The sequence below is a fragment of the Juglans microcarpa x Juglans regia genome, chromosome 8D (genome assembly GCF_004785595.1).
Source record: "Juglans microcarpa x Juglans regia isolate MS1-56 chromosome 8D, Jm3101_v1.0, whole genome shotgun sequence".
Lineage (NCBI taxonomy): Eukaryota > Viridiplantae > Streptophyta > Magnoliopsida > Fagales > Juglandaceae > Juglans > Juglans microcarpa x Juglans regia.
Window position 1 is genome coordinate 23,568,645 of NC_054608.1, and position 16,513 is coordinate 23,585,157.

The following is a 16,513-nucleotide window of genomic DNA, read 5'->3' on the forward strand; positions in this document are numbered from 1 at the left end:
GTCATCAGGCTCTTCGATAGTGATCTAATATTTGATGTGACTTAACGGGAGGTTTTAAAATTACGGTTATTCCATTTTCAAGTTCGGTGTGTTCTCAAGTTATATATGTTAAGCACATAATTTACATCATTTAAATGGTAAGATATAATTTGTAAGACTCAAATTTTAAAATTTATCTTTTAAATCAAATTATTTGTCATTTAATTTTAAATCAAATTATACACGTGACATAATTTGATTTGAAAAATAAATTTTAAAATTCGAATCTTATAAATTAAATATTATCATTTAAATAATGTAAGCAATATGCTCTACACACTAGTTTGAGCATAAAATTTTTTCAAAAAAAATATAGGTTATAGATATAGATAAATTTAGATAGATATGACTTATAAGACTTTCCTTTGAACCATAACACAATCTGTAAGATTGCAGGCAATTTAAGTCCTGTTTGGATACACGAAGTGTTTCATTTTATCTTATCATTATAATTTTTTTAAATTTTCAGACAAAATATAATAAACAATTCAAATTTTTCAAATCCCAGAATAATAATAATATTAAAAATAATATTCTAATAACATTTTATTCAACTTTTAACTTACAGTTTGGAATAAGCTTCAAAGTTAGAAAGAAAAACTACTCTCACAAGGAGGGAGATTAATTCTGATTAAGGCAATTGTCCTTTATATTCCCACTTATGCAATGAGTTGATTCATGTTGCCTTTGAGATTATGTCATTATCTTGAAAGGATGATAGCTAGATTCTGGTGGAATCAACCAAGTAATGAGCAAAAAGTCCATCAGTTGAGTTGGCAAAAGCTATGTGTGTCTAAATTCAGAGGGGGGGATGGGATTCAAGGAGTTGCATGCTTTTAATATGTCTCTATTAGCTAAACAAAGATGGAGACTGTTATAGGTGAAAATTCTTTATTGCAAAAAACTTTCAAGGCAAAATACTATTCAAATGATTCTTTCTTGAACTCAAAATTGGGAGTTAACCCTTCATATGTATGGAGGGGGATTTATGTAGGCAAGAAATGGCTTAAAGAGGGATGCAGATTCAGAGTGGGATCAGGTGAGCAGATTCAAATTTGAAAAGATTCTTGGGTTCCAGGTTTCAATATTTTAAAACCTGAGATTCATGGAAATAGGCAGGTGGATGTTGATGAGGCTGCTACACTTGAAACTCTTGTAGATTTCTCTACTAATTCTTGGAAAAGACAATCTATCCAAGCTCTCTTCAATCCAATTATATCTGATAATATCCTCAAGACCAGATTATCAGCACTGCCAACAAATGATAGGTGGATATGGGGTGTGGAATCTAATGGAAGGTTTTCTATTAGGAGTGTTTATAGGCTGATTCAGTTGCAGAATGCCAACATGTGTGGTGAAAGCTCAGCAATGATGAAAGATAGAAGGTTATGAAGGTGGTTGTGGTAGATGCAAGTACCTAGAAAAATTATCTTGGAAGGCATGCAAAGATATACTTCCAACACTTATTAATCTGAGGAAGAAAAAAGTAGTGGTGGCGAATGGGTGTTGCTTTTGTATGGAACCTGATGAAGATGTTTCTCATGCACTTTTGCACTATCCCTCTATCAAAACAATATGGAAAAGGTACATTCCCTTTCTACAGAACTGTTCTGTGCCTATGGATTTTTTGGGTACAGTCAAATCTGTTATGCAATTTGGTACAGAATCTGATTTCACTATGTTGTTTGTATTAAGTTAGGGTATTTGGTTTAGACGTAATAAAATGCAAATGGAATAGATGGTGTTAGACCCTATGGATGGTGCAGACCATGCTTTATCTCTTCATAAGACCTTTTCTGAAGTCAGAAGGGTTAACTCTACTGATGTGAGGAACTCATATAGATGGCAACCTCCTCCTACTGGTTGTTTTAAGGTTAATATTGATGGTGCAATTTTTAGTGACAAGAGAAAGGCCGGTGTTGGTGTAGTACTGAGGGATACTCATGATGAGATAGTGATGGCAACTACTAAAGTTGAATCTAAAGTAGAAGGGCATGCTGCAATTGAACTGATTGCAGTTTTGAGGGACTTACAATTATGCTTGCCTTTGGAAATACCTAATTTAGTGGTGGAGTCCGATTGTTTGCCTTTAGTTCAGCAACTCCAAGCTAATGCAGGTGGAGAAGACTCCTATGCACCAGATGGAAACTTGGTTGCAGAGGCTAGGCAATTGCTGTCTCATTCCCAACAAGCTCAAGTTGTACATGTCTCTAGATGGGGAAATGGGGTGGCCCACACTTTGGCAAGACATACTTGGAATGTATCTAATATTAATGTATGGTGGGAGCATGTTCCTGCTTTTGTTCATCAAGCCTTATGGTTTGATAAGACTTCACTGTAATGTGTTTCTAATGGAAGTCTGTTTATAAATAATAAAAATAAAAAAAAATAAAAAAAAAAAACCTTTAATTTTCATCTCAATTCATTTCATCTCATCTCGCTATCGACAACTATTATTAATTCCATTCAACATTTTGGCACGTCAATTCGTACATTTCTACTGAGTGGTACGATTCATAGCACCATCTAAAACAACATACAACCTACACGGAAAACCTCTGGAGGCAGTGTCTACACCCATTTTCCTCTGCACCATCTACAATAACATACAACCTTAAACGATCCGGAAAACCAGAAGTCAGAGAAGTGATAAATAAAACCGTGCAAGTTAATTGTTCAGCTAATCTCAATATTGGGTACTAATACATCTGTGCCCATGTTCATAAGGATCAGTCGTCTTTCGCTGTTCCATGCGGGATAATGGCAGGTTGTTGTTGGGTAATACAATGTATGTTTCCACCCCCTAAAACAATCTCTCTTGCTCCTTCGATTCTTACAACCTGAGACAGCCAAACATCATTAAAAGGGTTTGTTCAGAACTACAAAAGAGTAATGATATATACAGTCGTGGAGTGCGCAAGCGTCGTGCAGTTGTTTTGAAAAAGAGTGGGATCCACTATTAAAAAATTAATTTTTTTTTCATGTGAGTCTCATATTTATTCATTTTTTTAAAAATGATTGCACGACGCTTGCGCACTAACGACTGCAACTATCATTTCTCATTTAATAATGTCACTACTTGGATATTAGCCATGGAAGTGATGAAAAGTATGATGTTAGATAAAACAGAATGATCTTTTTATGGGCAGAAAAAACAAAGAGATGTCGGGAGATGCATGTGGACCCTGCACAAATTTTGAAATGAAGACTGAACATGTAAATTGAAGAATGTTTTCTTACTTCATAATCTGGAAAGGCTTCAGATATGACACGAACAGCTTCTTCATCCCGCTTTGGGTCACCGAACTGTGGCAAGATTATTGCTCCATTGGCAATGTAAAAGTTCACGTATGAGGCGGCAAGTCTTGTACCCGGAAGTCTTGGTTTAGCCTCACCATCCTGTTGCAAAAACAATGAAGAGTCAAAAAAAATTATGTTCTATGCATTCAAGTGACTTCTATTCAAGTGAAAAAAATAAATAAATATTGTTCTCAAAAAGGAAAAAAGAGAAGATTTGAAGAAAAGAGTACAGAGAGAGTACGAGGCATTCTGAAATAAGTTTAATTCTGCCAGGCATCTTGAGGACGCTTAATTAGAAGATCCACAATGGCACGGCCACAAGAAAGAAGGCATCAGTTCTCCAGACTCAAAGCAGCAATGGAGTCATGGACTATGTTCCAGTAATTTACTTTTCTTGATTAAGGCATGTGTGTGTAGGAGTAATTCATAAGTTATTCATAGCTCAAATGGCCTAAATTTGGGATTGATATATAGCTATATTCAGGGCAGTGAGGCTTATTAGAAAATATTAATGGCATATGCTACCACAGTTTTGTGCTAGGGAAAATGTTCCTAGGTATGCTATCAGAAAATTCCTAAATCTGGCTAGCATACGGCAGAAGAGTGTGTATGACAATGCTGCACTGCCGAATGATGACAGCGGACTTTATTATAGTTTGTGACAAAACACTTGGGTTATGTCCTTTTTCTAATGAATAAATCTTCTTGATTACCTAAAACTACAAAACCCTTCCGAAGATAATGTCGGGATACCATCTTTTATCATCTTGTGTCCCATTTTTACAGATAAACACACAATGTGACCCACTCGGCCATAGGTTATTGAACCCATGCCCTCACCCTAAAACCATTATTTAGGGAGAAGATGCTATACGTCCAAAGACAATCCAAAGGCAAAGGAAAGAATCACCTCATATTTAGAAGGTAAGTAATAAGCTCCGTTGATTTAGACAAAATATCTATGAGAGCAAAGAAGATGATTCAAATAGTTAATTTTTTGGCCTTAAGATCTAAAAGATTTTTTGATCTTTAATAAATATAAATTTTTTCATATTAAATTTCAGACTTTGCCAAGCTTTTTGTTGTAGCTTCCTCAGCAAAGGAAAGGCACATTTGCTAATGTAGATACATTTATCTTCTATTTTGTAATGGTAATCTTATTTTAAAAAAAAAAAAAAAGGCAATGCAAGCATTATTCATCGAAAAAAATAAAAATGAACCACAAACCTTCAAGGTTCCGAAAAACTAACACACTAGTGCTGTTAGTGTATCTTGTTCATTTCTATCATTTAATTACTGAACGAAAGAACTGCAGTAGGGAAATTTCTTACCCTTAGATTGTAGATTGACAAGTGTTAAGACAGCCAAGAAAGCCCAATTCTGGACCCATAAAACACTACCTGAATTACTCCAGCCGCCTCTTCATCTGTCATATAAAGTGGCCCGGGAACATGGAGTTTAATTATTTGTAGTTTCCTACCATTGGCATCAGTAGCACCGGAAAGAACAGAAAAGGCTTCAACAGATCGTTCATGCTGCTGATGATCATTTTCATCATCAGTCCAGGCTAACAGAACCACACCAGGCTTCACGAAACAGCACATATTATCGATGTGACCATTGGTATCATCATCACCTGTAAAGCATCATCCAAAATATGTTTCAAGGAAAGATTGAGAAGGTGACCAAGTGATGTCCATCTGTTTAAATATTGTATGTAAATAAATAAATAAATATTGTGAGAAGGTATGCTTGAATGAGGAAAATGGAGGGATTTGAACGTTAGGAAAGAAAATTTCCGCAAACCAGAGATTTTGTTGTTTTAATTAGTGGGAGGAGTGCTGAATTCCTGGAGGGTATGGAGAGCACAAATCATCTTTCCTCCACCTGTATACATGTTGTAATTGGAGCCCCTCCGTTTAAAAGTATCAAGGCACATCAAACCTCATCACTACCCCAATCCAGCCCACCACCATCACACCATCACAAATTTCCACAAGAACAAAAAGACAGAGGATGAACCCTACATCCTCCCTAGAGGTAAAAAAGTTTAAGGGAGCAATAAATCCTAAAAGAATGGCAAGGTCAGAAAATATGACAAAGGAAGAACATTCTATGCAATCTTGTGTATATGATAATAAGAGAGAAAGGCATGTAGATCTTCATAAAGAGAACAACTATCAAGAGCAAAGAGTTTCTCAGTAAAAAAATATAAGCCATGGGATTAAGCAAAGCATCAGTGTAGTATCACATACCATATAATCCACGAGGCAACCAAATAACCTTCCTGACTCCAAGATAAGCCTTAAGTTCATTCTCTATTTGCTCCTTACTTAAATGCGGGTTCCTGTTTTTATTCAGAAGGCACTCCTCTGTGGTAAGGCAAGTCCCTGAAGGCAGAAAACAAATCCTGAATAAATGCAAAACGAGTCAATTCAATGGGCAGGAACCAAACTATATGGCGATGCGTTGACAGTTTCTGTAACAGTAGAATGGCGAAAAGCTTGGGTTCTGAATTTTTTCCATGTGAAGTGCATGGTGATTCAATCCTTGATACATCGACTACTGATGTAACCTTTAGTAACACTTTCTGTGGGGAGAAGTTTGACAAAGAAAAATGGTAGGAAATATAATATGTGAGCTCTTGAACAATATTAAGATAAGGAAAATCATCCCAGTAAAAGTAAAATTGTATATTTTGTGAGTTGGGTTTTGTTTATATATTCTCATTTCCAAACAATCTCTGGCTTAACTGTTTATAAAACTTCTGCTTTCTTCTAGCAAAACTTGAAGAGATATGGGAACCTTGATGCATTTAGTGGACTGAAGTGAAGCGCATCTTTCAACCACACGGCAAATGTCCCTCAGTTACAGAGGATATGAGCCTCCCTTATAATGCTTGCTCATTATAGAATAGTTTCAAATGGATAAGCATGCAATCATCTCAAAATATAAAGAGGGATATCCGGGTAAAAGTACTTTTAAAGTTAAACTACTTTCATCAAAACAAATACCGAGTAAAAGATAGTAATGTATGCAATTAAACTACAGATTTCTTTAATAGAACAGGTGGTAGTCCCGTAAGTTCCAACATGGAGTAAATATGCATAAATTGGTGAATGTCCTTAAGAATTAGTTTTATAGTATTTTCAAAATAAGTTACATGTAATGAGCCACTTGCCCAAAATGACTATGGTATGCAAACTTCTAAACCTGGGTAGATAGTCTTAAATTTGGAATGGAGCTGCATATGCTATAAGTAACTCTATTAATTGAGAGTCTGAATCATATTCATATCTAATAGATAGAACTCTAATTAAATATATGCAGCATAAGTGAACCAGATGGATGCCTTAGAATATCCCATAAGGCTATACCAGTGTGCTTGTACATTACATTAGGAAGACATTGCCTTCAATCGTTTTCTAAGAGTTCAATATCCATTACTCCTCATTATGAAAATAAATAACATATATATCCACATATAATGCAATGCGCTCATATGGTATAGTTGTACTCTTTCATTGCATATCAGAACAAAGAGGCAGCAATCGCTCAACTATTGTCTACATGGATATTTTTTTTTTATTAGCACCAGGTGTCTAGGAACAGCGTCCCGACTAATCCCGGCAGTGCACAGACCCTCGGCAAGGAGTTTCCCGCAAGTACACATTGGGTAATTCAAGGAGAAAATCCCCCAGTCTGATGGCCCCTAGAGATTGTTTGCACCCAAGGGGATTTGAACCTTAGACCTGGGGTCTACATGGATATTAAGGAATTATTTCTTTTAAAGCCTTTTGTTTTATATTTGTTCAAAAGCAGCAAGAGAAATACTCTCGAGCCTTTTTTTTTTTTTTTTTTTTTTTTTTTTTTTAATTGGAGAGTATATGAATTTTTACCTTCTCCATCAACATGGATGCTTCCACCTTCAAGAACAATTGAGTTTGGAAATCTAGGAAGCCTCTCATTCTCCAAAATCTAACAACAAAATATTAGCAATTATGCACAAGAATTGTCGTTGGAAAAAAATAATGGTAGATATTATGAAAAAAATGAAAAAATATAAAAGCAATGCTACAATCTATCGAACTACACTAACCTTTCTCGCAACAAGGAGGTCAAGACTCCAGTCTTGGTAGCAACCATCACTAGGACCTAGAAATTTTTAGAGTAGTCGCAGTTATAGAAGGCACCAACCAAGCAAGACGTATATAAAACGACAAAGACAAAGGGCAGTAATTTCCTTTATGCAATCAGTGATGCACCCTTGCACTATTTTCAAAGATTACTGCAGCACATCTAATGAACAAGCTTCATTATCTCACATTTGATTGTTGATTTAGTTCCTCAAACTACAGGTGTTGATCAGCCCTTTTTTTCAATTATGGCAGACGATATTGATCATGATTTTGCATTAAGAAAAGGCCAACATTTATGGTAAGAGAGTACCAGGAAAGGAACAGGAAAGGAACGTAGGTTCAACTCAATAGTTTTAGACTCTGTTGTCGTATACAGTATTTAATAAACCATTACCCATATAAAAAAAAAAAAAAAAAAAACTACTATTTTTTTCTATGAACAGAACAGAACATTAAAATCTCAAGATTATCATACCTGTAAAAGATGAGAATTCTTGCAATATCTTGAACTTATTTTTAATATCAATAGTAATATCAATAGCATATTTACAGAAGAGATGAGATGACTATTCAAAAGTTTACCTCCCCAGCTGTTAAAATTCCAATCAATGCCAGCCACATTCTGCTGTGAGATAACAGAACTTGATTTGCTCTTGCTTACAACGAACTATTACAAAGAAAAAAAAAAAAAAAGCAAAAACATAACTGTCATTGTCAATTTAAATAGCAAACTGAAGATATTACTATTCCAAATGCTGAAATGAGTAGAAAAGGGGAGCTCACAGTCGGTCCAGTATCACGAAACCAAGAGTCATTCATGCTCATCTCAACCACTCTTATGTTTTCTGGTAGCTGATTTCGTGCATTGACCCACTGAGCATGTAAGAAACACAAATCTCAAACTTAGTTAAGAACAAAAGCAAAGGCAAGTTGTGAGACAAATCTACATCTCCAATATGTACAACCAACCTGAGCAGCACTTGCACAGACAGTCACAGGCTCAAACATTGAGATTGCAGATGCTACCTTGGCATACACATGTTGGGCATGCAATGCATTATCTCTCCAGTTATCTGGGCGTTCCTGTAACACGAACAAAGCCTGATTGTCATAACAGACTAAGCATGATAGGTTGAATCAGAGATGATCTACAATTTTGTGCATAGAACCAGGACTTAAAAAAGCTTAGATTGATAAGTAGTGAAGTGCAGAGAGCAGTGTGAGAAGGAAGATCAGGATTGAAAATATGCCAAGACCGCATATGGTGCAACCGAACAGCACATGTAGCAAAACTGTAACATCCAGAAATTATTGCTAACAAGATTTTTTTGGGGTAGAAGAGTAGTGAGAGTATAATAACTTTCTAATTTTGTTTGCAAAAAATAAAATTAGAAAGGGAGGACAAGGGGGTGTAATTAAGCACTCTGAGATTTATATTTCACTTTGGCCTTTGAGAATTTATTCTTGGTAATGAATGATGGTGAAGTTACAAAGCACAGCTCTAAGACTCATTTGCTGAAGGAGTGGGTTTCTGCGTAGTGCCATTGCAAGTAGACCTGTTCAAAAGGTGTTGGCATCTGGGAGGTAAAAAGGTGTTCGAGGCTGATGATCTTGGACCATATAAGCGTATTCATCCTCCAAAACATAAGGAATGCAGGCTGAGGTCATGGATTCAGTCCCATACTGATAAATGAGGTTTATTTACCTATCAAAAAATGTGACTAAGAATTGTATTTCTGTAGCGCAGTGGACAAGCAAAAGTGGTGTTCAATCTGTTCGTGAACATGGCTTTATAAGGTGGAGATGTCATTTCAGCTTGTAAATGGAGTTGGTACCTGCCTTTTTTTCCCATTTGGGGAACAGATCCGTGTGTCATTTGGTCCAAAGGACCTTGCTTTGGTACAAGCTGGTACCTGGCTTTGATACATCGTTTGTGGAAGGTTTATTCTAATCCGCTTGGCAAATGGTTTCACTAGTCAATTTTAGCTTCTTTAAGGAAAGAAAAGAAAGCGCCTTTGGCTTCTTTTCTCCTTTAATCGTACAAAAGCAAATCCCGGTCACTTGGTTTCTTAAAATGTAGACAGAAATGCTTCTTGGATTGCAGGAAGAAGCATTTTTGGCATCCAGCAATACTTTTTCGCAGCAAAACGAAGGCCTAACTAGTTTCCCAGAAGCATCAATGGATCGGAAAATGGCATCCCATGCACATAGTCTATATATAAATGTATGTCAAGTTAATACACAATTCATACATATCCACAGAAGACATGCCCTATATCAAATCTCACACAATCCATATACAATACTAGGCGATAATTAACAGATAAAATAAATAAAAATCAATACCCTCAAATCCATAACATACTGCACATCCAAATTAAGCATAGAGGTTCTTGAGGTATCACTATGAGATACATCTGGTTTGCTATTAACATGGATATGCATAAGATAGGAAAGGCCCAGATACATCACGGATTCATACAAATAACCAAAAATCCAATAAAGTAAATTGGATTTCACATGCAACATGAACCAGGCACAGAACCCATTTCTCAAACAGAGAAAAACAACACGACCCATAAATCTGAACAAGACACTATTATGTGATATGCAACCGGAAAATTGAAAGCAGATGTACTTACCGGCCAGCCCATCCAACACTGTGAATGGGTTTCCCACTCAGCAGGCATTTGATACCCATCGAGAGCAGGGGAACCTTTTAAATCCATCACCGTGAATTGGCTAAGCTGAAATAGTAGACAGAAAGTGAAGGCAGGAACTCCGACGATCCCCTATGGCAGATTGACGCGACCTGAGAAGAGAGACCAAGATGAAAAATGCTTTGGTCCCGAATTTGGGTCTCGAAGGTGTCCTCAAATTTTTTTTTTAAGGAGTGTTTTTAATAATGTTATGATGTATTTATTTTTTTAAAAGATGTTTATAATAATTAAAAAAATATATAAAAAAATAAAATACACGTTCGGACACATTTTCGAACTGCTATTTCCATAACCGTACCAGTCCTCGTAAACTAAACAGAGCGGTGGGGTCGAAAGTGAACTCTGTCAGTGGAATAGTACTGTTGGCAGTCTCGATGGCTGCGTACATGTCATCCTGGTCGGGTAAGGCTACCGGGGCCGCCTGAGCGTTACCGCTCGATTTGCCCGTTTGATGTGGCTAAGCCACGTGACACCATTAATTTATTAAAAAAAAAAAAAAAAAAAAAAAAACTAACTCAGCATCGAAAACCTAGACACCTTTCGGAACCCTTCATCACACACGCCTCTCCGTAAGAGTACTGGGCCATTGGCTGACCTGGTCATTGATAAGTATAAATTTTGACTAGAATTTCAATAATCTTTGACTATGTAAATTTATATTAGATTAGTAATTTTAAAATCAATATAGTATTATAAATAATATTTTACAAAAATTATTTTTTTGTAATATTTTATAACTATAATTTATATATTAATTAATTATTTAATTTTTATTTTCCAACTACCTAAGCCATAGTTTACCCCTCTACTATCAAAGTTAATTTGTTCATAATCTATTGAGAATTTTTTTACAACGATATTGGTTAGATGTAAGTTGGTTGCAAATTTGACCATAATGACCTTGTTGCAAATAGATCATACAAAACATAAAGTTAATTACAAATTTTTTGCTTTTAATCACAATATATGAATTCTTTATATGAATTCATACTCTTAACTGATACATTAAAATATTAAATTATCATATGGTTATAATGCAAAAAGAAGTCGGAACAAGACAAAGAAAAGCAATAAGCTCTAATATATAATCACATCCTCTTTTGCCCAGAAGACAAAGATCTTTCTCCATATATATATATATATATATATAACCTACTAAGCACTAGCAATGACTTATTCATATTTATCTTTATATTGATATTTGCATAATATCTTTAATTTATCTATATTTACTTATGTATCTCTAAATTTTTACATAGTTATAAATGGTAAAGAAGCACTATTCACTCTCAAAATATTATTTTTAATATTTTCTCTCTCTTCTACCCATTAAAATCAATTTCGTGAAATTTGTGTTAAAATGATTTTGATATGAAAATTGTATTAAGTTGATGATACAGTATTTTTTAGTACATATTAATATTTATTGATAAAATTGGTCATTTTGATATATGAAATTTGTATTTTTGAACACATGGTGTTAATTGTAAAATATATAAAAAATAATAATTTTACAAAAATAATAATAATAATAATAATTTATTATTATTTAGTTTAAAAATACATAATTCAATGTGAGAATTTTTCTTAATATGCAAAATCAATCTTTAAAATATGTGATTTTAAAGATGTATATAGAGAAACCAATGCTAGTACTCACATGTGGCTGGGCAGGGCAACTATTAAAATAAAAAAAATTAACAAATTCCTCAAAATTTAAACAAATTTTCAGATTTATTTTTTCAATTTTAAATTTTAACAAATTCCTCAAAATCAATCACTCAGCAAACTTGAAATCACCAAATTTGCATAAGAACAGCAAGGAAATAAAAGGAAGATCCATGGGAACGAAAGAACCACCACCACTCGCGCACTCACCATCCAAATCCGATTGGTTTTCAATCATAAAAGCATCCAATTCCTTCTAAAGGGCAAAGGACGCCACGGGAATTGCATTGAAACTTTAAGAACCACCAAAAAGCGGATAATAATAATTGCATTTAAACTTTGGCAAGTGGGATGAGAACCATTCTTATAATTTTTTTAAATTTTTATATAAAATATAATAAATAATTTAACTTTTTTAAATATTAAAAAATAATAATATTAAAAAATAATATTTTATATGAGATATAAAATTCTCATTTCATCATTATAATTTTTTTAAATATTCATATAAAATATAAGAAAAATTCTATACATAAGCCTCACATTCTAGCACATCACTTAAAACATGTGAATTTATTCTTTTACCCTCATATTTCATGAAATATGAAATATAAAACACAATGATAAAATAGTAAAATTATATATTTTTTAAGTGGTGTATAGAGTGTGAGGCTTCTGTGTAGCACAATTCAAAATATAATAAACAATTCAACTTTTTCAAATATCAAAACAATAATAATATTAAAAAATAATATTTTAAATTTTCATCTCAAACTAAAAATTCTCGTCTTACTATCTAATCCTACCCTAAATACTAAAGTCTACTACCCAAACTCATATTCCTAAGGAGAGCCTGTCATGAAGCTATTCCTACCAAGTTGAACTTATTCAGGAAGAAAGTGGTGGATAATCCATTTTGTCCCATTTGTCAGCAAGCTGAAGAAAGTGTGAGCATGCTCTTTAGAGTTGCGCCTCGGCACAAGATGTGTGGGGACTGCACAAGAAAGATATAAAAAATGCAGACTTGAACAAGAACCATTTATCTGGGTAGTTAAAAAGATGTTCTGCTCCTTGACAGATGATGAATTCGAGGAGTTTGCATTTGTGGTTCACAAAATCTGGTAGAGAAGAAACTGCTTTGTCTTCGAAGAAGCTTTTAAGCACCCAAACATCCTGGTTTGCAAACCTACACAATCCCTGGAAGACTAAAAGCAGCTGGATAGAGGAAGGGTGTCCCAGGGAGATAAAGTAGCCAGTCCAGTCCTAGCAGCCACCTCCAGAAGGATCTCTGAAAATTAACTGGGATGCTGCTATAGATAAAGTACATTATATGATTGGCATTGGAGTCATAGCATGGGATTGAGAAGGCAGTGTGCTTGCAACTCTTAAGAGTGAAGAGATCTCTATATCCAAATGTCTTCTTTACAGAATCAATTAGAGCTCTTCAAGCTGCAACCCTCTGTTAAAACTTGGACTTTAAACATATCAATCTGGGGGGAGACTCTTTACAAGTTGTGAATGCAATCAAGAATAATGAAGAGAGGTGGAACAACACAGGATTGATCGTACATGATACAAGGAAACTCTTTACAAATGCTGATAGCTGGTCAATTCAACATAGTTCATGCATTACCAAAAAGTGCCTTAGAGGTCACTGATGATGTTATTGATCTGAAGAGTTTTCCTCCATGTATTCATCCTCTGTTATGAGTATTAATAAAAGATCACTTTTCACTTCAAAGGGGAAAAAAAGGTCTATATGTTTGGGATCTATTAAATTTGACATAATCAATGGCTTTGGAGTGTGATTATATTTGGTTTATAACTAAGAAGAATTGTAGGAACTCATAAAAGAAGAATTGGCTTGGATTACTGGCCAATTTATGTCGTTATCCTCTTGTGTTGTGCAAACATAGAGAGAGTTTCATAAAGAAAAAACCATTTCAAATCTTATTCCTTGTGTTACGCACATAGATAAATTCTTTCAAGTTTTTAATATTTATGTTACATGAAAAAGAGGAAGGAGGAAGATCATGACTCCTCTCGGCACTAATCCATGTTGAGAATAGAGTACATATTTTAGTTTTCAAGAACAAGATTTGGAGATATCCTATAGTTTTATTTTGTTTCTCAACAAGATTAATGTATGAGTCTTAGGACGTTTGGACACAAAGATGAGACATGAAATTCTCAAAAAACTTTCGTAAGTTTATTCCCAAACATCACTTAAACACAAAATACTTTTCAATTTCAAATATTCGATTTTTTCATCTAACTATTACCTCATCAATATCCAAACATAAAAAATAATAAAACTTTTACAAACTTTAAAACAAAACACATAAATCAATATAACTTTTTCAAACTAAAAAAAAATAATATTCAAATAATTTTTAACTTTATAATATTTTTATTCAATTTTTTCTTTTTCATTTTCCATAACCCAATAAAAATATCTTAACTCAAACCATTTCACTGCTATTCACTAAATTTGAGATACTCCAAGTGTCCAAACCTTAATCTATGTATGATTGAATGAAAAATGAAAAATAATCCAATTTTGGTAATTTTATTGCATTTTGGCTTGTGAAATTCTATAAGTGAGTGGATATATACACACACTAGCAGTAGAGTTACGTGCGAGGCATGTTTGCCTTGCATTACTTACTATAAAATAAATTGTTAAAAAATATAAACATCTAATGTACAAGAAAACAACTAAGGTAAATGAGGATAATATAGCTCATTCAAGTTGCAACCTACAGTTACATGGTGCACTATATATATTTTTAATATGCCGAAGGCACATTTTCATTGCAAAACCAGCATGCTTATTGTTGTTTCATTGATGAACAATTTTTCTCTACTTGTGTAATAAAATAATTCCTTCTCATTTGCACAGTTAAGCACTCATTTGCTTTGTTTGGATGTTTGTGTATATGATATGCTAATTGAAAGCAAGAACACACTCTTCTTTCTATCTAACACCCAATTATGCAAAAATATTTATCACAAATCACAATAAACACCAAGATGCAGAAATATTTATAAAAAAAAAAAAAAAAAAAAAAAAAAAAAAAAAAAAAAGAAGATGTACGAACAAATGCATAAATATTTTTAAAAAAAGATGCAGAATGAAAACCACAAGAAGATGTAGAAAAACATACCAGCAGCTACAGTAAAGAAGAAGAACCCTCAACTAAATTTTTCCTTTCTCTTTGACAGCCTAGTCTCAAAGCTCTGCAATAGACACTCAAAAACCACAACACAGTACTTTGCCCTCCATCCCTTAATCTATCAACAGGCCAAAACATCATCTTGGCCGATAACGTCACACCATGAAATAGTAAAACCAACGAGATGCGCGAGACCCAACGAACAAGAATCAAAATCAGTACTGAAAGAACGAAATAAATCATGAGAATGAACTAAGGAGACCAAAAAACAGACTAATATTCGGTGAGGGACTGGATGGCTACTGTGCAAACTGTGAAGAAATGAAGAGAACTTTACCAAATAGATAAGAAGTCAATTAGATATTATGTGATAAGGGATGAAGATCTGCTATCTAAAATGGTCCCTTAGAATACAGTGGAAGTTATTAAAAATATACCCATCAGTATGAGCAACAGAGTGGATCGACTGACTTGGGAAGGAACAAGCAATGGCATCTTCTCTGTAAAGAGTGCCTACTATCTTTATAGAGACCTACAATCTAATCAAGAAAGCGGTACCTCAAATGGTCAAGATCAACAAAAATCTTGGAAAGCTTTGTGGAAACTACAAGTACCAAATGTTGTAAGAATGTTCCCGTGGAGAGCATGTAATGAGGTTCTACCAACCTGTAGGAACCTGTATAAGAGAAAAATTATAGATGATAACCTTTGTCCCATTTGTCATCTAGAGGAGGAATCATCTAAACATGTGCTATGGAGCTGTGGGGCTGCTCAAGATATTTGGTGTCAGGCAAGCGTACCTTTATAGAAACTATCTCTATAAGGTACCTGTTTTAAATCTATTTGGAAACAAATGTTAGAAAAAGTGACACTTCATGCTTTAGAAGAAGCTGGGTTGATCTTAAGACTTTTATGGTCTAGGAGAAATGAATTCTTGCATAGAAAAACTTTCAGACATCCTAATGTTATTATCCATCAAGCATGTGAAGATTTCAGATGTTTTAAAGCCACTAAGACAATTATCTCTGCTGCTACAACTCCAGCATCCTCAATTAGTGTTCAGAGTTGGAAAAAACCTTCAGAAGGAAAATACAAAATGAATTGGGATACTACTATCAATGAACCCAGAAACTTGATTGGAATTGGAGCAATTCTCAGAGACTGCAAATGTTTGGTTCTTGGCACACTTAGAGCTAGAAGAAATTTCACACTATCTCCATATACTGCAGAAGCATATGCCATGATGATGGATGTTCTCTTCTGTAAAGAAGCCGGGATTCATGAATTCATTCTTGAAGGTGATTCAATACAGGTGGTCGAGAAGATGTAGAATTCCTTGGAGGAGTGGAGTCCAGGTGGTTTAATCATTGAAGACACTAGAAATGTATTAGGATCATTTGCAACTTGGAGTGTTTGTCATATTGAAAGGGAGGCTAATATGGCTGCTCGATTGCTAGCCAAGAATGCCCTT

The 16,513-nt window shown here is 34.4% G+C and overlaps 1 protein-coding gene across 1 annotated transcript; it reads right to left on the bottom strand.

Moving 5' to 3' along the window:
* Nucleotides 1–2,480: 2,480 nt before the first annotated feature.
* LOC121243453 (agmatine deiminase) lies at nucleotides 2,481–10,351 on the bottom strand. Its single transcript, XM_041141570.1, has 11 exons — nucleotides 10,336–10,351; nucleotides 10,121–10,293; nucleotides 8,448–8,561; nucleotides 8,262–8,351; nucleotides 8,061–8,145; nucleotides 7,439–7,494; nucleotides 7,239–7,317; nucleotides 5,595–5,729; nucleotides 4,740–4,975; nucleotides 3,280–3,438; nucleotides 2,481–2,879 (listed from the first exon to the last, which is right to left on the bottom strand). Exons 2-11 carry the CDS (start codon nucleotides 10,205–10,207, stop codon nucleotides 2,769–2,771), a joined length of 1,152 nt encoding a protein of 383 aa, XP_040997504.1. The 5' UTR covers nucleotides 10,208–10,293; nucleotides 10,336–10,351; the 3' UTR covers nucleotides 2,481–2,768.
* Between the last annotated feature and the right edge of the window lie 6,162 nt (nucleotides 10,352–16,513).